General features: G+C 42.5%; 1 protein-coding gene across 1 annotated transcript in view; it reads right to left on the reverse strand.

Annotated features, from left to right (window-relative positions):
• DNAH9 (dynein axonemal heavy chain 9) overlaps positions 1–19,817 on the reverse strand; it is a 388,028-nt gene that overhangs the window by 25,336 nt on the left and 342,875 nt on the right. Inside the window, exons 50-51 of the mRNA XM_019536510.1 lie at positions 14,396–14,566; positions 5,114–5,296 (exon numbers count right to left, since the gene is read on the reverse strand). Of these exons, the coding sequence (XP_019392055.1) occupies positions 5,114–5,296; positions 14,396–14,566 (354 nt within the window). The remainder of the gene's footprint in view (positions 1–5,113; positions 5,297–14,395; positions 14,567–19,817) is intronic.

Below are 19,817 nucleotides of genomic sequence, written 5' to 3' on the forward strand. Positions count from 1 at the left end.
AGTTTGTAGCAGGCCACAAGGTTCCCCCTTAACCTTCTCTTGTGGAGGCTAAACAGGTTCAGGTCCCTTAGCCTCTCCTCATAAGGCCTGCCCTGCTGACCCCTGATATATGCTATATATCTCTCTGATTTAGTTAGTCTATAAGGTAAAAATCTACCCTGCCTTCTGCCAAGTGGCATAAATTTAATTGACTTCCTCAGCACTGCCTGAATAGAAATGCCAGTGCCCCCCCAGGCAGTTGGGTGTAAATTTTGGATGGAGCAAGAATCAAAGGAAGGTGCAACCACATCATTGCTTATGCCCTGCCTCCCCAGCCCCGAATCCACCCCTGGTGGGAAGAGCAGTGAATTTGATATATCTTGGATTTTCAATGCTTTTGATACTGTTTCCCAATATATTGTCATTAGTAAGCTAAGGAAATGGAGACTAGATGAGAATACTGCAAGACAAATATATTATGTGGGGGGATCATCATGCACAGTAAGAAGATATCAGCCGCTGAATGCCTCTCTAGGAGGAGGTATCATATGGGATTCTCCACAGGGGTCTGTCCTAAATCTGGTGTTTCTTAATGTCTTAATTTGTGATTTCAAGGATAAGGATTGAGTGCACATTGGGATTTATAGATGACATCAAGCACGTACAGATGTTTTGAATATGAGGTTTAGGATCCAGATAAGCTACAGATATGTCCAGAATCAACTGAATGAAATTCAGCAAGACAAGTGTAATGTCCTGCACTTATGACAGAACAATTACATGCACAAATACAGGCTGGGGAATGACTGGCTAGGCTATATTACTGCAGAAAAGGACTTGGGGGTTACAGTGGACAATAAACTAAGTAACAATTGACAGTATGCCCTTGTTGGAAAAAAGATCAATAACATACTGGCCTGTATTAATACAAGCAATACTTGCAAAACAAAGGCATAATTCTCCCACTCTGTTCAACACTGGTGAGACCTCACCTAGAGGGTTAACTGGGCCTAATACTTCAAGAAAGATGTACACAAATTAGAAAGAGGCCAGCAGAGTGAAAAAGTTGTCAGAGGTCTGGGAAATGTAATTTATGGCACAAGAACTGGAATTATTTAGTCTAAAGAAGAGAAGAGTGATGGGGGATTCAATCACAGTCTTTAAATACATGGCTAGTTATAAAGAGGATAGGTGATAGATCAAGGGTTAGCAGTTTTAGAAAGTAGACCACATTATGGCAGATTAAGACATTTTCTCATGGCTGATTGAGATTCCTATTTGATTATTTTCCCATTCCAACAGCAAATTTGGACACTGTGGGCGCACCTACACATGATGCTACATTGCCTTAGCAACATGCTATAGCAATATAGCATCTGTGGGCAAAAACAATGATGCCACCACTACATCACTGTAAGAACTCACTCCCTCAATATAGGTGCTATGACAATGTAGCGGCTAAAAATAACTGTGCATTGCCAGCATGGCACAGTACAAGCTGTTACTGCACTGTCATTTAGGAGGTCCAAAAAGAAGTATTAAATATTAGCACAGTAACAATGGTGCTGTATGGTTATGGTGTAGACACGCCCAGTGGGCACATGTGCACGAGATGCTACCGCACAGTGGTTAGTATGCATTTATTTAGTACTTGTATAAGCAAGTACTAAATAAATGCACAGTAACTGGAGTTACTGTATAGTAGCTCCAGCAAATGCCTTTTCATAGATTTCATAGACATCAGGGCTGGAAGGGACCTCGGGAGATCATCGAGTCCAGTCCCCTGCCCAAAGGGCAGGAAGTCAGCTGGGGTCATAGGATTTTAAGTGATGCTACTGCACAGTAACCTAATACTACTGTGCAGTAGTGTCTTAGCATGATTTTTGCCATGTGATAGTACTGCACAGTAGTATCAGGCTACTGCACAGTCAGCATCTCATGTAGACACACCAAGTGAGATACAGTGCTCTGAAAGGCCTAGACCTAGTACCTTGGTTGCTGCTCACAGAAGCAGAAAAGTGAGAAGTCCAAGAACCTAGGTGACATCAGATAAAAATCTAATATTTTTTCTCTTGACTAAAAAAAAAATTATATGCAGTTAGTAGTTGCACAGAATACATAATCCATTTGAAAATGGGCTGATAATTAATTATCTTGCCAATTATTTTAAACAGCTCTGCTTTATTTACCGACATCTGGTAGTTGAATAGGAAATTATGTTTCCTGAGATAGGTCAACAGAAGTGATTTAATGTATCAATCTCTGAGAAGCAAGCATGATATTATTGTAGCTGGGTCAATATTCAGCAATTAGATTTAATATTGAGAAATATATATAGTTGCTTACTAGTATACAGAAATTGTGAGAAGGATGGTCCTGAACTAAACTACAAAGGCTTTGAGCAGAAATTAGGCAATAATAAAATGTGTATCTATCTATCTAGATATAGATATATTGGAAGATTTATATATGAAGATATAGACATATCAACAGCTATATAGATATCTATATATATATCTATATCAATCTGTCTAGCGCTATAGATATAGATATATCTATCTATCTATCTGTCTAGATAGATAGATATAGATATATTGTTATAGATATATAGTTATATAGATATAAATATATATGTATCTATCAATATATCTATATATCTGTATCTTCCAATAAAAAGAAAGAAAAAAAATCCTGACACAATCTACAAGAAGGAAATAATCAATCCATTGGGTAAGATATGGAGACAGATGTCTTAGGAAAGCCTCTGGCCAGTATCCTTGCAAGACTGTACATACTGCCGAAACCGCTGAGCACAGTTTGGCCTAGCAGTCTTGACAGCGTCCCTGTCTTGGCAGCGTCCCTGTCTGGAAGCTGAGTCATATTAGCCTGGCTCTGAGTAATGATCAGAGATACAAGTGAGTGTTTTAAATTAACAGACAATTAGAAAACAAAATCCTTTTATTCACTTAACTCACTTAATGAAGAATCAAAACTCCGGGTCCTCTTTTCTGCACATCAGAACATGTTTGCAGGTGTTTAAATACATCTGTGTGTGCCTATCATCAAATGCATTAATTTGGACATATTGATAAGTGTCCACCAAAAATTCAATCCTGTTGCCTCTTCCAGTTTCTGAGACTGGATTCAATAAAATACCTTGCCCTATGTGGTAAACTTACCATTCCTGGTAGTAGTACCATCAGACAAGCTATGCTGCTTCCTGTGGGCTGCCTCCTAAACTGGAAGCAGCATAATCGTGTTGGTAGGGCTTTTCTGATTAGTTAATTAGCACTGTTGAGTGACAGGGCCAGTGAGGACAGCCAGTGTCCTATGATTCTTTTTGAGAGCTTTTGGGTTTTGTAGTGGGATGGGGAGAGGCAGTGGCAGTGGCAGCACAGGCACAGCTTAAATCTGCTCATCACCAGCACAGTTGTTTGCTGCTTAGCCACAGTGCAGGTGCTGGCATGGGAAACTGGCAAAACCCTGTGGCTCCATGAGCCAGATCCAGAAGCAATCAGACTAAGGGTGCTTACATTTTTCATGTGATCAGCCCCCTGAAAGCACTTTACAACCATGACACAACACATGTGCATGGCTGAAGAGCGCTTTTAAAATGGCTGATCATGCGAAAAATTAACCCTGGTCAAATGAGGTGTTAATGAAGGCACTTTAAAGCAGACCACCTTAGGGAACTTCTGTTCCCCCTAAGGTTAACTTTTCCTGCTTTGCAGAATTATGCTCATGCTTGCAGGGCTGTCAGTGGGGAGAAAGAGGGGGAGGGAGAAGGAGCAGGCAGCAGCTGGGTCGGAGGTGGCTGGGCTCTAACCCACGGCATTTTGTGTAAAGCACCATGAGTTAGAGTAGGGCCCCTAAACATCTGTAGGCACCCTAAGTAAGGAGTATCTAGTAGTCCCTCTGCGGGGCACAGACTCCTTCTTGTTGCACTTAAGTGTCTTGATAACCTTCTGTTCGATCAAAGAGCAGAACTGCTTTCCCGTGAGACTTGGGCCCCCCTACTCATCTGAAGTAGGGTTCTGTTTTTGACCTTGTTCTTTCTTGGAAAATTCTGTATCTGAACAGGAGTGGGAACTGACCAGGGCTTTTATGGACGGGGTAAGATCCATCAGTTCTTTCACTTGCTTGTTTCCCAGCACATGGTACTACTATACTAACTGCTCCGAATGTCTGTTGGGAGATGGGAACAGATATAAAATGGAAGAACATTAACTCAATAGCTTTGTGCATGACTTGATTACCTGTAGAAGGCCATGGCTGTTTCCATAAACTATGGAGTCCTTCCACCCTTCTGTCTGCTTAAAATGGAATTTACCTGCTATGGACCACATACAGAGTGCAGTGCTTGCCAGTACGTGCAGTCCCAAAACACATTACTCTCATAAATGTTATTCAAAGAACAACTTGCATTCTAGCTGGTTTTGTTCTGTCATCTGTGCAGCTACCTCAAGTTTTTGTACAAACACCTGCCACAGCAGTAGCTCGCAGGAAAAAAGGCTTTGCTATGATGGTCAGACCAGTGCCTCACAAGAAGCTGTAAGAATATAATTTAACAAGATCATCATAGGACAAGTACACTCCTAATCCCTACCTCCTAAAGATTTACTTTTACCCTCAAGAAGGAGGGAATTATAACCTTTCCTTAATCCTTGTTTTTAAAATCTTTGTTATTATGCTGTGGATATTTTTTGTGGATTTTTTTTTATAAATTATTAATATTTTCCCCGTTTGGTGAAAAAGTATTTTCTTTCATTGCTTTCAAATATACTATCTTTCAGTTTTCTGGCATATACCACTGCTGTATCATTAAAAGGTATTCACCACAAGTGCTTGATGTTTCTTCCCTATACCAGACATTATTATGTGCAACTTTAGTTCCACAAAGAGCTGATAGCAGAGGGTAGGAAGCCAGATGGAACTTGAAAATCATTAGTGAATATTTTTTTCATGGAATTATGATACTTTTGCAGTAGGAGATGCTATTTGTTGAGCAACGCTTCAAAATGTAACTGTTTAAGACACAATAGGGCAATTTTTAATTCCCTCATGTCTTCTTTTCAATCATTAGTGCACATGAGGGATTCACAATGCTGTAGTCTTTATCAGAAAAAGCTCCTACCTTCAGTCCCAGATCTAGTTCTTTAAGTGATCGCTTTATCTCGTTTGTGAGGCTGTTCATGAGTTCACATTCCTGGAAGGCAACCACAATATATGGTGTCCTCTCCTCAACCTTTGCCATCAGTTCTGGGATGTTAAATTCATCAGTTAGTTTTTCTAGAATCTCATCCAGAGCAGCTTTTACCTGTTTATCAAAGAGAAAAGAGAGAAGTCAGTGAGTGATTTTCACTGTTTCCTCTAAACATAGTTACCTGATTGTTGGAAGAGAACTCTGGATACTTACTGCATTTGAAAGAAATCAGTGCCTTATTAGCTCATGTATGAAACTTCCCACAGTAGCTTAATCCATCCAACTAAAATTGAAATGTTTATAAACCTTAATGTCAAACAAGAACTTTTTAAAAAGATGATTTAGAAATATCCATGTAGCACGCCACATCATACACTCCTTCCATCCAAGTTGGCATTGATGGTTCTTCTAAGATCAGAGCAATGCGAGAAGATCAATGTAAGATGATAAAAGGTGCTATAAAGGTAAAATCAAATACCTGTGACCCAAGACTTCGGAGTTTGCAAGCAATTCTTTCATGTTTTAGTGATTAAAATAGGTGATTTTTTTCAAATGGAATTTCAGGCTGAATTTTGTATTCTATACAAGAAGAGAAGTGGGGGTGGGGGGAACATAATGAATCAAGATACTTCCCATACCTCTTCCACACAGTTTGATTCAGGAACAGGACACTAAATCTCTCACAATTAAGCAGAAAATATACCAGCAAAACTCCAAAGCAATAAGAGATTTCTGTGTTCTAAAAATCAAGAACTTTTGTGGGTCAGAATGAGATCGAGGATCTCACATGTATTGACTGAGATTTTTGGTCCTTTGTACATGCCACAGAATTGGCCTTTAAAGTGGATTAAATGCCCTTTTGCACCATTTTAATGTCATTGCTGTTTGCATGCTTGGCGGTGTATTCCGCTTTAAATGACTTTGGTAGGTAGCAAGATAAAACACCTCCAAGGTATTTTATTTTGCTACCTACCAAAGTGCAACAGTGCACAAGGCTTGGTGGGCTCCACGCAGCTCAGGAGCTGTGGGACCCAGTGACAGCCCATGCAGGTATGCTGCACTGAAGAAAGAAAATAGCACCAAGCTTGATTTTTTTTTCTTCCCAGAGCCTGCCTGCCTGCCTGCCTGCCTTGGCTGTGCAGGGCTCCGGTGCTTGCCTCTGCAGTTGCAGGGGGGCTGGTGCTTTCCTCCATGGCTGTGGCACCCCCTGGGACTGCCTGGGCTGGGTGCCAGCGGGTAGGTGCTGCCTGAGCGCCTCCCCATGCAGTTCAGGGACCATTCAGCCAGCCAGTGGCTTGGCCCCCTGCCCAACTGCTGCCGAAGAGGCAAATAAGGATTGGGCCCCTTATTAGTTTGGTTTAATTCTCCCTAAATTGAAGTGGTGTTTTTAAAAGCCTGCTGTTTAAATTTAGGGAGAACTAAACCAAATTAAACCCCTGTGGCATGTACAAGGAGCCTTTGTGTCATGGGGAAAGGGGGAACTGAGGACATTTTATGCACAGATCTATTTCACCAACTTCTTCCCTGCTCAACTTGCCTGTGTGTTGAAACACAAACCCAAATTCTATTTTTTGGGGATTTTAATAGGAAAGCATTACCTCAAATAGAACTTCAAAGCTGTGACATGATAAATACGGAATTTAAGCATTAATGACAACTGCTGGTCAGTCCCAGTACCATAAAAAGAATCAGCTAAAAAACATTTGCAAATGGTATTTAGAATACTCCTAAATAACTTTTTAAGCAAAATTATTATCAGTAAATCTACTGGAATTCCTTATTCAGATTTTCCCACTTGGTTATTATTACATACACTGCAGTGCACAGACTATCAGTTCTCAGCCTTTTTGGACTTGAGGCACCTTTATAACTTTTGTGAATTGAGTGGCAGCAAATTTCAAAAACTAATTTATATATTACTATGCTTACCTCCTTGCAGAAAGGCTGGGAAGTGCGGATGGGGAATCATTCAGGCAGAGGCAAGCCTGAGCCTGTGCTTATCCACTTAATTTATATGTCCCAGCACGCTGCCTGAGAATCACTTCATACTCTCAGGGGATGGAAACACAGAAGTTTAAAGAGTAGCTTTGGCTTATGTATAAATTAACTAGCTCATGTACAGATAAGAGAGTAACGAACGCATCATAGAGCTTCGCACAGGCTTATTTCCCAAGTATTTACTTGGTTTCTCAGGAAGATTTTGCTGCTTGAATTGAGCTGTTTGCTGACTTGGCTACACCGCTAGCAATATCTGAGCTAACCAGTATAAATCTAACTTACATAAGTCCATTTGAATTGCAGTTATAATTCTGAATGTGACACAGAGGGCATATCTACACGTGCACTTACGCCGACTTAAATTTCCTGTGCAATAAGCAGGAATAGGCTGGTGTCTACATGTGCAGGTGTTAAAGCGCATTAATGGTGTGTTACTGTGCAGTAAGGCATCTACACGTGCGTTATTGCGCAGTAACTATGCAGACGTAAATTTCATATCTTCATGGTGCAGGTATCAAATTTACTCACAGATTGGCTTAAGTCACCATATTTACTGTGCAGTATGGGTATGCACGTGTAACCACACACCTATACTGTGCAGTAATTTTGGTTATTGCGCAGTAAATATGCAAGTGTCAACATGCCCAGACATTTCTAAAATGTGGTGCACCATTACACAGACACATTCTATTCTGATCTTCTCATAGCCATTGAGTTCTCAGTTACTATAGTATGGTATTGACATTTCTCTAGGTGCTACGTGGGCTTTCCAGAGCCTGTGGAAAGTGGCAGCCTCTCAATTTCCTCTCCATTCCTTGGAGATCTCAAAACAACAGCAGTCTCCTTATGCCTGAAGAAGGATAGGGAGAAAGATTTTTGTGCCCAAGAGCTTACAAAGAACTTTGTTCCAACTACTCAGTTGGTCTAATGAAAGATGTCACATCTGCTTAAAGAACCTTGCCTGTCTATGTCCTTAGACCAACATGGCCAAAACCAAAAAGCCTCTCAATTTACTATTCAACATACTAAAAACTCAACAAAAAACAGTTCAAGTTTCCCCAAAAATAAATAATCCCCAAGCTAATTAACTCTTTCTGTGGCTCCCAGAAAGACAAGGAATCTTCAGCCTTAAAGTGTACAAAACTGTTCACAACTTCCATGTTTATAGTCTCTCTCAATTGAGTTCTGATTAGCTATCAAGAGGATGAATGTATGGATACTGCATACTGCCCCTAGTGTAAACAGAAACAGTCACTGGTTGTGTCTACACATTCATTAATGCCCCCTAGTTACTGTGCATTAGGTTTAGTGCTTGGTTAACCAAGTACTATTTCAATGTGCAGTAACTTGTGCTACTGCGCAGTAGCGCCTCAGTACATTTTGGGTTTTTTTTTTTACCCTTACTTCGAAGTGGCCTAATAACACTGTATTAGTGTATTAGCATGGTTTTTAACAGCACGCTACTGTGCAATTGTGCAGTGTTATTAGGCTACTCTGCAGTAAGCATCTCATGTAGAAGCACCCACTGAGTATCATGTAAATACCCACTGAGTATTATGTAAATACTACACATTTCCCTTGTACCCTTCTAGCTAAATTGCTCTGTCCTGTTCTCTACATGTGTAAAAAAGGAGAGGTTTCAACTAAAACTCTTGTCTCCCATGAACTGCACCTTTCCCACTCTTTCGACCGTGGGCAACTGGTGCCTCCTGATTCTGCGGGGGCACCAGCAGCCAATCGCTGACCAGGGGAGAGGGGGTCTCCCCCAGTGGCTGATTGCCAGCAGCGGCACTTCTCTTGCTGGTCCCACATTCTGGGGGCGGGGCGGGGCACCGATTGTTACCCCCCACTCCCTGGCTGGTGAAGACTAATCTCGGGGTGGGGGGGACATGCCCCCTGGTACCCCTACTATGTGTCACCTGTGTTTTGGACATTACAGAAAAATCAAATGGAGCAGTTTATGCAGGGGATTACATAGGAATTGTATTCTTCTGTAATAGTAGTGTATGGATTTTAATTCTAGAAATGTTAAATGGCAACCTACAAATGAAAAGATACTCAAAGGAGCTAAAAGACTTATTTTGCTGTTAACTTGATATGCATGATGACTGGAAAAATCCAACCGTCTCCCCTTTGTGCACAGAAATGATAAACGAGCTCCATTACCATATTTTCTCACATACTACATACCCTGAAATAAAATACACACCTTGCTTTTGAAAGGCAGAATGAATTCCAGACTTGGCTATTCTCAGAAAGGTTAAAAAGCCATATGATAGCAAAAAGGGATTAAAGAAAGAAATGAGTAGGTCAAAATGGGAAATACTTTAGAGGCATACATATAAATGCAAGGTATAAATAAGGAACAAGTAGGATTAGCTGGCAAAGATAGCCTATGATTTAACTGGTATTACAGAGACTTGTTGAGACAACTCATAACTGAAACATTAACATTAAGAGATATACTTCATTTTGGGCAAAGTTTGGGAACAAAGTATTACATTATATGTCAAAAATATATACACTTGTTCTCTGGCAGAGGATGAAGAACATAGCAGATTGGCATGTATTTGGGTGAAGGGAAAGGTGGAAAAGAATAGTTTTGATGTTATTTGAAATGTGTTATGGTATGCCTGGAAGTGGGTGTCAGGAGCACTGCCAGGCAGCCCAACAGGGCTAATGTGTTAGTTAGCCAAACCTGCTTAGGGCTCTGAACTAACGAACTAGATGGCCACTGTTAGGGCCTCCAGAGTGACTGATGGAGAGAACAGCCTCCCCATTTACCCTTTTGGCAGTAGATTGCAGACAAACCAACAGTTCTATGGAAGGTCTGCTGTGGAAATACTCCCTGAATTACTTCTTCCCTTTGGCAGCTGAGATTGGGTGCACACCTGAACTTACAGATGCTGGGGAGGGTTCCCAATTGGCCGCAGCAAGGGGTGACAGAGGAGGAGACAGCAGGAACATCCTGATCATCTGGATCTGCATACACCTATGTGGTGCGAGCAGATCCAGTGGTTTTGTACACGATAATAGGTGTGAACTGGGCAATCGGAGGACAAGATATGGCAGCAAATGACCCTGGCCATAATAATGAATGGCAAATCAAGAATCAACATTGGAAGAAGGCTAGGTAGATGGAGGACAAAGAACAGTGGTGGACCAACAGACAATGGCAATCAGAGGATGGACCACTGCACCTGGTGAGCAACAGATGGCAAACAGAGGACGGAAAATGACTGGAACACAGTGATTTTTCAGCTTGCAGAGGACAGACCAAAGCAGTGAGGAGTCGGGGATGACAGGTTCTGGTACAAGCAATCTTGGGTGCAGCAGAAGCAACTGAGAGAGCACAGATGACCCTGTACGAGTTTTGCTATGACATTGTACTTGGGGTGCTGAAAGTACAGCCTGGTGCTTTGAATAGTTTGATAACACTTCAAAATAACAAGCTGTGGGAGTTGAACTTCAGCAATACCAGGGCATACGAACAATTTTGAGAAAGATACTGAGAGGAAAAAAACAGACTGGAATTAAAATGGATACACTTGCGGGTTCAGAGATGGTGAGAGAATGGGTGGTTACAATCAGAATGCTCTATGATCTTGTTCACCTGGAAGATGTGGAAACCTGGTTAAGCACATCGTGTGAGATGGTGGATTTTGTGGACAAACCACAGGATGTTTTTTGCATATGAAGAGGAGCATGGAGGGTGAATGTATTACTGAAAGCAGACCCCATGAACACAGGAGGAATCCAGAATTTCCCTCAGTGATCACATTAGGCATGCATCCTGGATATGTGATTTACTTTGTGCAACATATAGTGTTCAACAAGTGTGAGGAGACAAGCCACCTGGCACTCCACTGCCTTCAAACCATCTGTTTTAACCATGAGGAGAAGAGGCACGTGACAGGGAAGTGCCAGGGAAAAGGAACTTGAATTTGTGTGGGAAGGAGGGGCATGTATTTTGGACATGGCCCAAGTCCTTTTCAAGTAAAAAAAAAGACTCCCAAAACCAGCACAAGAAGAGGAATTAAAGGAAAGAAAGAAAGAAGAGCCAGAAGAGGTGGAATGGACACCTGAGAGGGAGGAAGAGGGAGATGACGTTGAGATTAACATAGAAGAGGTGGCTCAAGGCAGAGAAAAACTGGGGAAGGAGATGGACACAAGGTATAGGGGGAGTAGAAAAACAGAAGTGAAACCAGGAAGGAAGGTGAATAAGATCAGGAGGGGGAAGGAAAGGAAGTGGGAGAGTCAGAGGAGAAGGAAGAAGAAAGGGAAACTGGCAGGAAAGATTAATAAAAAGAGTGAAAAAGGGAAGAAGCATAAGACAAGTTGAGATAGGGGAGCAGAAGGGGGATCTGGGGAGGATCCAGATTTCCCCCGCTATCAGATGGGTGATAAAGATATTGAAGAAAGAGATCAGTAAAGCAGTGGAGAAGTTTTTAGATAAACAAAGAATCAAACATTTTGAGGAGGCAATGGGAATCTGATTAAGGGAGGAGGAGGATGGCCCAAACATTACTGCATTTTTAGCAGTGGCACTGTTTAATGTGAGAAATGTTTTCACTTGGAAGTTGTGGGATTGGGTAGAGATCTTCCTGGACTATGTGAATGCAGATCTTTTTTGCTGGCAAGAGTGTGGGCTGCCAAGTAACCTGGATCACGGCACTTTTGAGAGTGATCACAGCACTTTTGAAGTGAAGGTGGAGGGCACCCGTGGGGGTCGGGTATGCATGGGAATAGGGTGGGAGATGAAAATTGTGAGAGTGGAGGGAGTGATTGGTAGCAAACTGTTGCACATGATGGAGGAGGATGGAGGAACAGAAATACAATTTTTTTTAATGTCTACACACCTCTGGAGAGACCCCAGGTGCCAGCTCTTTAGGAAAGTGGCAATTCGTGTGGTGAGTGGAAAGGCCTGGGTGGTGGCTAGGGATTTTAACTGTATAACCAGTTGAGTGATAGACAAAAAAGGAGGACAGGCTAGGGGTTTGGATAGCTTGGGAAGGGTGCTGTGTAACATTTTAAAAGAGGCAGTTTTAAAAGATGCTTGGGTGCAAGGGAAGAAAAATTGGTTACAAGAGTGGACTCCAGAGCATAGGTGCACTCTCATTGATTTTATTTGTATCTCAAAGGATTTTAAAGCAATCAAGAAGGCCACTTACATCCTGGTCATTACAGCAGGTTGCTTAACCTGCTAAATTCTGTAAGTGGGTTCAGGCACTGAGGAGCTCCTCAGCCAGCATGCCCAAGCAAAGCACAATCTTTTAAATAAACCAACAAACAAACAAAGCCAAATCATTCTGCCGTGTCCCAGACACAAGGAGGGAAGCCTGTTTTGCTCTGGTCCAAGCCCCACAGCTTATCCTGTCCTTGCAGCACCCTGTTCTACTCACTTCTTGCTCCCTCCTCTCCCTTGCTTACTCTTTTGGAAACTTACAGCTTCCAGTGGGACAGTCCCTGCTTCTCCAAATGTCCCACTATTGGGCTCTCTCAACAAGGCTGGCTGTTCCTTCTAAAAGAGACTGTTACACCATCAGGAAGAAGATATGGATGAGGCACACTTCAAGGAGCTAAAAAAATTATGCAAACATTAGGTTCCATGAGAGGACAAAAGATAAAGGAGCCCAGGAGGGATCAGAGTTTCTAAAATACATGGTACTGGAAGCTCAAAAAGAAGCTACTCTGACACGATGGAAGCACAAGAACAGCAGGAGACCATTATGGCTGCAAAAGAAGCTTCTTGGATGCTTCAAAATCAAAATGGAAACATACAAACAATGGAAGGTCAGCAAGTCACTAAAGAAGCATACCAGCAAAGAGCAAAAACTGTCATGAACGCAAAGATAAAAATGAGTTATATCTGGCAATGGAAGTTAAGGACAGCAAGAAGTGGGGTCTATACATACATTGGTAGGAAAAGAAGAACTAAGAAACTTCTGAGTCAACTTAAATAGTCAGGGTGAGTTATTAACAAAACATGCAGAGGAGGAGTTGCTCAGTCTTCACAAAAAAAAAAGCTGCAACCAGGCAGCTAATAAAAATTATATAGACAAGGAAGGGAAAAGGCTGAGGATCCTGATAATAAAAGAAAACATCAGAGAGCTTTTGAATTAATTCAAGTCAGCATGGCTTGAAGAAATTCATCCCAGAGTATTCTTTGCTGAATAGCAAATCCATCCGCATACCAGCCTACAGATTTCTTGCCAACAATTTCTGTCTGTCCACAACAACTGCCAACATGTCAATAAAACCCAGTGGATGTCTCCTTTTATTTCCAGTTTCTTTTGAAGTCTTTGGTGTGCTAATCCTGCAAAGGACAGAAGCTCATTGCAGGCACTTCAGAGAAAGAAATAAAGCCAAACCAAGTCATAGTACTGCTAAACAAAAAAAGATATTCTCCAGGAGGAAAAGGATGGCTGCTGGGGTAATAAAGTGCATTGTTCCTATTAAGGATGTGAAGTTATCAGTCACCAGTAGGGTGGCCATCATAGAGGACAGTCTGGTTGTCCTCTGTCCTCCATTGATATGAAAACATGCACCTTTATGTCCTCTATTTTTTTCATCAACAAGGTGCTGTGCAAAGTCTGGAACTTGATTTTACAAAATCAGAAGCCCAATGAAAACTGCCTAGTTGTAAATCTCGTGAATGTTTTCCCCAAAATCAGAAGAAATTTAAGTGTAAATTGTAGTTTGGGGAGGAATGGGGTCATCTTATCATTTAGGGACACTGACTGAGCATAACTGGAAGTAAGAAAGTGCTATGCCCTTAGGGAAGCTATTGAGAATGGTGGGGCCAGGCAGTGGTAGGAAGCTGTACTCTGGTGTGGGTGAATCCTGGTTACCAAAGATTTTGTCTGGCTTTTTATGTAAGGTACATTCTGTGATCCTGAAAGTACAGAGAGATTGATGGCTGAGAGTCAGTAGTGGCCACAGTCAGGTGTATTTGCATCAATCTCATAAGATGATAATTAAGACATTGGACTGCAGAGACATGTTAAAAACACTGTCCGAAAATTCACAATAATCCGATTACAATGCATCATGCTGATTTTCTGAACCATGTAAATCCAAACATTTCAGTTCTGTGTATACACTAGAAAAAGGCTATGTCATCAGAGTGGTCATGAGAGAAAACAGAGTTAAACTAATATGCAGGCAAATGAGACAAAGTTACCAAAGAGACAATATTTCTTTCCATTATCTTACCTTCTCTTCTTTGGTAGCTCCTCCTCCTTCACCAACATTTGTGTCATGAGGCTGCATCTCTAACACAGTGCGGAAGAGTTTCTCCGAGGTTTGAGTTAAGAACCCAATTTCAGCATTTGGATGGAGACCATAAAGATATGGAGACTCAGCAGGTAGGGCATCATCTATATACTACACAGGAAGACCAGACCTCACATGAGTGATATACAATATATGGGTTTTGCCCTAGGGGCAGGATTCTATTTCCCTCTATGAACCTGAATGGCAGTTTTCTGGCCACATAAGTGACATTTTTTGGCACCAAAATACTGAACCTTTTCCTGGGAATTTATTTTCTAGTAATGGCAGGTCTTAACCAGTTTTATTATTAATAAAAACAACCTAATACACTTGTCCCTGATACTACCTTTACATATAAAGAACAGATGAAATCAGTAACTGTATCTTCAAGAATCCTACTTTCTCATCACAGCAGAACAAAAAAAAAAAAAAGAGGCTGAAAGACCCATTTTAGCAAACAGCACGCAGATATAATTTTTCATGAGATCGTCTCAAGTCCCAGGAGCCAATAAAATTGTTTTATTACTGCACGACTGTCCAGCTGGTGGTCTGTGGGCTGCATGCAGGCCTCCAAGTCTCCATGATCCTGGTCTGTGCACTGTTCCCCACAACGCTAGCTGTTGTTGCCTCTCTGTCTGGCTTTCCCCTCTCTCCTCCAGCTTCTGCATCCCATCCTTATTCCTGGTGGCAGGGTGGGGCTGAGGGAGCCCATGGCTGAATGCTTGAGGGAACCTGGGGACTTCATGAAGCACAGGATCACCAGCATGATATGGCTTGGGAGGCACACAGTGCTGCGTGTGGGGCATAGGGCATTGGCATGGTGTAGTGTGGGAGCCACATGGCATGATGCAACAGAAAACTAAGAAAAACTGACAGCCCTGTATTAACAGAATGTATGAACAGAATAAGCTCATGATGAAGTATCGAATTACCATTAAACTTAGATTCTAGACATGGAGAATTATAAATTTCCATTTCCAGCAGTGGAAGGGGAAAGTGGCTAGGTGGGGGCCAAGTAGTGGTGGTGAGGGGCAGCCTTCTTGGTCTCCTTACACTTCCCCCCCAGACTGTATGCTGTGCGTCTCTCCTCTGTGCCCTTCCCCCCTGCACGGTGCAGTCCCTCCCACACTTTTCTCACCACACACCTCGTCCTTCCTCCACGAACCATTGCATCCCAAGTCAGGCAGCAGATCAGCTCTGCCTTCAGCCCCAATCCGGAAGCTAAAGACAGAGCTGAGCTGTGACTGCCCCAGGCTGGTACTTGAATCTAAAATGAGACTTTTTTTCCCTCTCATGGTGATTATGGGAAAAAAAATCATCTTGGGGTGATATTATATGTTCCGATTAGACCATGTTAAGAGCACTTAAAACTTGAATGATCTCACATTGAGGCTTGTTAACAAGCATTAAGTGCTCTCTAGGAATCTTAAAGTTATGCCACTTTGGGGAAGGACTATCTCTGAGCTGTGTTACACATTCTGAGTTAAGTTAGGATTTATTACACAGTAGTTTTTGGCAGCTCCTCAAGCTCTTAACACCTGGATTGTCCATGCATTAACACCTGAAATTAGTTTTAAATACTTGTTAGGCAGCTCAAAGTTATGTTACTCCAGGACAGGATTATCTCTGATTCCTGTTACCCAGCTCATGTTACACTAAGGTGTAACCACTCTACCTTAGTGTAAACACCCCTACACATCCCACCCCACCACTGCCCCACTGTTTCCTCCTGCCCTCCCCAGTACCCCAGATCCATGCTTATGGCTCCCCATTTACTTGTTTCTGTCTGTGCTGTCTGTCCCAATGGAGCAGGCAGGGCAGGGTAAACCTTCCTACTCAGCCACCACTCTGAGGGGCAGGGGAAGAGCCCCTGCAGGAGGGGAGAACTGGGGAAGCCCCAGGGGGGAGAGGGCAAGGGGGAAGCTCAGAATGGGAGTGGCAGCGATTCTTACCTTTCAGTCCTCCAGACCCCTGTGGGCCTGAATGTGTGACTGCTCCAAACTTGAGCTAGCGCTAATACTCACCAGTATTTGTGCAGCTCACAGTGTAATGTGTAACAAGGCCCTTAATTTCTGGATGTTCACCGGAGATAAGACCACCAATCTACAGTCCTCCAGTATCCCAGGAGGCACTGTTCCCAAGTGGACTAGCTATCATCCAGGACTCTATGGGCACCTATACACTTGCTCCATGCATACTCCAATATATGCTATTTAGCAAACTCCAGCAGCCTCAGCATCACATGTATTCAGTGTCCTTGCACTTCAAAATGGAGGTGGGGGTGCTTTAACTAAAGGTTGTCCAATAAGCTTTAGTTAAATTGCCCTTGCTTCCATTTTGAAGCACAGGATGAGATGCAGCAGGTGCTTTAATTAAAGCAGGTCCAGAGAGCCACTGTAATTAAAGTGTCCCTTACGCCTACTCCAGAGCACATGTAAAGATGCCTTATGACCCGGGACTGATAGCTAGGGAGAGCTGGGTAGTGGGTGAGTGGGGAGAAGATGAGTGGGGAGAGAGGAAAAAGGGGTAGAAGGTGTAATGATAGGGGTAGAAGGTGTGTCTTTAAGAGAGGCAGAGTCAGAGACAGAACTGGAGAAAGAGGGTCTGATGGTTGTATGTGTCTGTGCTGTTAGCATGAATAAAGAAGCCTTTTAGTAAAAGGAGGTCCTGCCACTATAAACAGAACCTACAACACAGCATGGAGGAGTGATTGAAAACAGATGACTATTGCATGGAGTGAGCTTTAAGAGAAAAAAAAGAAAAAAATGGAAAAGCTATGGGCTTCAGCAGGGCTGAAATTCTCTAGGCATGTGGCAGAGAACTGGAAGAGGTTTGCATAACAATTCAATCTATATATGAGGGCACGTGGAGCCACTGAGAAGTTACCAAAAGGTAGATATTTTTCTGACTATAACAGGTGCTGAAGTGCTGGATGATTTTAACAGTCCAACAAAGCATACTGATTGTGACACAGTGCTCAAAAAGCTTAAGGAGTACTGCATGCCAAAGAAGAACAAGACTTTAGAAAGATATCAATTCCACATGAAGTTACAAAGAGGGAGAAACCTTTGAGGAATTTGAAAAGGATCTCAGAATGCTAAGTCAGTCTTGCAATTTTGGAAAAGTTACAGACTTAATGATTAAAAATAAGATAAAAATAGGGATCATAAACATGCAGCTCAGGAAAAGACTGCTGAAGGATCCTGATCGCCAGCTAGATGAAGCAATCAGCATGCACATAATAGCAGGTATCACCTGGGCTAAAAGGAAATCTTTGAAAGGAAGGCCAGATGCTGAAATTGTTGATGGAATAATGAACTCTCCCAGAAAAGAACAGAGAGAAAACAGAAATTGTAAGGCAAGACCTGAAAAATGCTATCAGGTAAAACTGAAGAAAAGCAGTATAAAGAGCTATATAAGCTGTGGTAACAAACAGAGACCATAGCAATATCTTCCTTTTGGACAACGCTGCAACAAATCCATAAGACTGAACCATTTTGCTACAGTGTGCAAAAGAGAGGACTACAGGCACAGAAAGGAAAGCAAGTAAGCATTGTACACAGAGATGATCCCAGCAGGGCCCAGGGCAAAGCAGCCTGCGTGGGGCTCCCCTCCCCGTCCCACAGCACACTTATGCTGAGGAGTAAAAGCCCTGGCACACCGAATGCGGCAGGACAGGTGGCGTCTGGAACTTCTGGCCACAATAAGCACAGAGCTGTCCAACCCATCAAGCGGGTGGGCTAAACTGTAGCCATGGCCTCTCCGCTTGGCTCTGCAGGGCCCCCCCAAAGTGTGGAACCCACAGCGGTTGCCCCGATTTGCCCCCCACCAAGGACAGCCCTGACTGTACAGCAAGATGAACTGCAATATTGCAATCAGCAATGACGAGGAGTTGTATGTAGGAATAATACAAGTTAGAACATCATCAGGAAACTGGAATATCATGCTGGAAACAACTGGAATTCCTGGGAATTTGAAACTTGACACTGCTGCACAAGCCAATGTTTTATTCGGACTTTATTGTAAAATCACCTCAGAGGTATTTTAGTTCAAAAGCGTACTACCACCATTTTCTGTGCATTGACCTGTGTTTCACGGCTTATACAACTACACGTGGCACAGCGCAGTTCGCCTCAGCTTGCATGCAGAACAGACTCGAATTAAGTCTGCTCCAAGCAGCAGATCTACAGTGGGTCACAGGAAATAAAGTATGTGTATAAATGCCCTTCAGCTCTAAGACAAAGCCAGAAAGCAAAACTATAGAAAACAGTTGCTCAGGGTATTATTAAGAAAATAAAGGAACCTACAAGAGTGGTTTCATTTTTTAGTAATAGTGTAATAAAAAGATGAAACACTTTGTCTTTGTCTAGACTCAAAAGAACTACATAAAGATGTAAAAAAGGAACATTTTCTCATTCCCACTAGGGAAGAAATCTTTGGAGAGAGAGCACAAACAGCAAATAGATGCCTCAGTTGGGTATTGCCAGGTTCCATTAGAAAAAAATTGCAGACACTTATGCACGTTCAACACTCCATATGGAAGATTTTGCTTTCACCAATTGTCTTTTGGATTATGTTCAGAATCAGACAATTTTCATAAATCTTTGATAGCATAGAAGGTGCCAAAGTGTATGATATTTTAATATGGGGACACAGTCAGAGAGAGGCCTGAGAGAGCTCTGGAAAAGGCTCAGTCAGCAGAGTTAAAACTCAGTAGACATAAATGCAAATTGAGAGTCAGAGAAATAACATATTTGGGAAAAAAAAGAATGAATCAAGGCATACAGATAGCTCTCAGCAAGTTATGCAATCAATTACTAATATGTTACCCCCACAGATAAAGAAGCATAAAAGTTATGAGCATGGTAAATTTTGAGGTGGAGTGGGGAAAATGCAGCAATCTAAACTTTACTACACAATAATAAACAATCTATATGGGATCATGATGAGGGATCTAAAACAGTTATTACAGTACTTAGATTCAAGAACAGCAAACACCAGACATGCCTCTAGGGGCATGTCCAGATGAGCGCACACATGGCTCTTGCCCCATCTCAAACCCCTTTGAGGCGGGGCAAGAGGCATGTGTGGGAATGAAAAAATGTTCCCTGCGCTGCAAACCCCATATCCAGGGGTCTAAAAAAAACTAAGTTGAAAAAGGCGGGGCAGGGGACTGTGCCCTGAGGCAACTGGAGGTTGGGTCCTCCACAGAGATGCTCTGGCTGCCAGAGTGTTTCTATGGTTGGCTGCTTGCCCTGGGGCTGAAGCAGCTGTTTCAGCACCAGGGCTCCAGTGCCATAAGTAAGAGGTTGAGGGGGCTGGAGGAGGGGAGAGGGGACTATGGGAGGGGCCTCCACTGACC

Source organism: Crocodylus porosus, unplaced genomic scaffold (assembly GCF_001723895.1).
Source record: "Crocodylus porosus isolate Cpor-Errol unplaced genomic scaffold, CroPor_comp1, whole genome shotgun sequence".
NCBI lineage: Eukaryota > Metazoa > Chordata > Crocodylia > Crocodylidae > Crocodylus > Crocodylus porosus.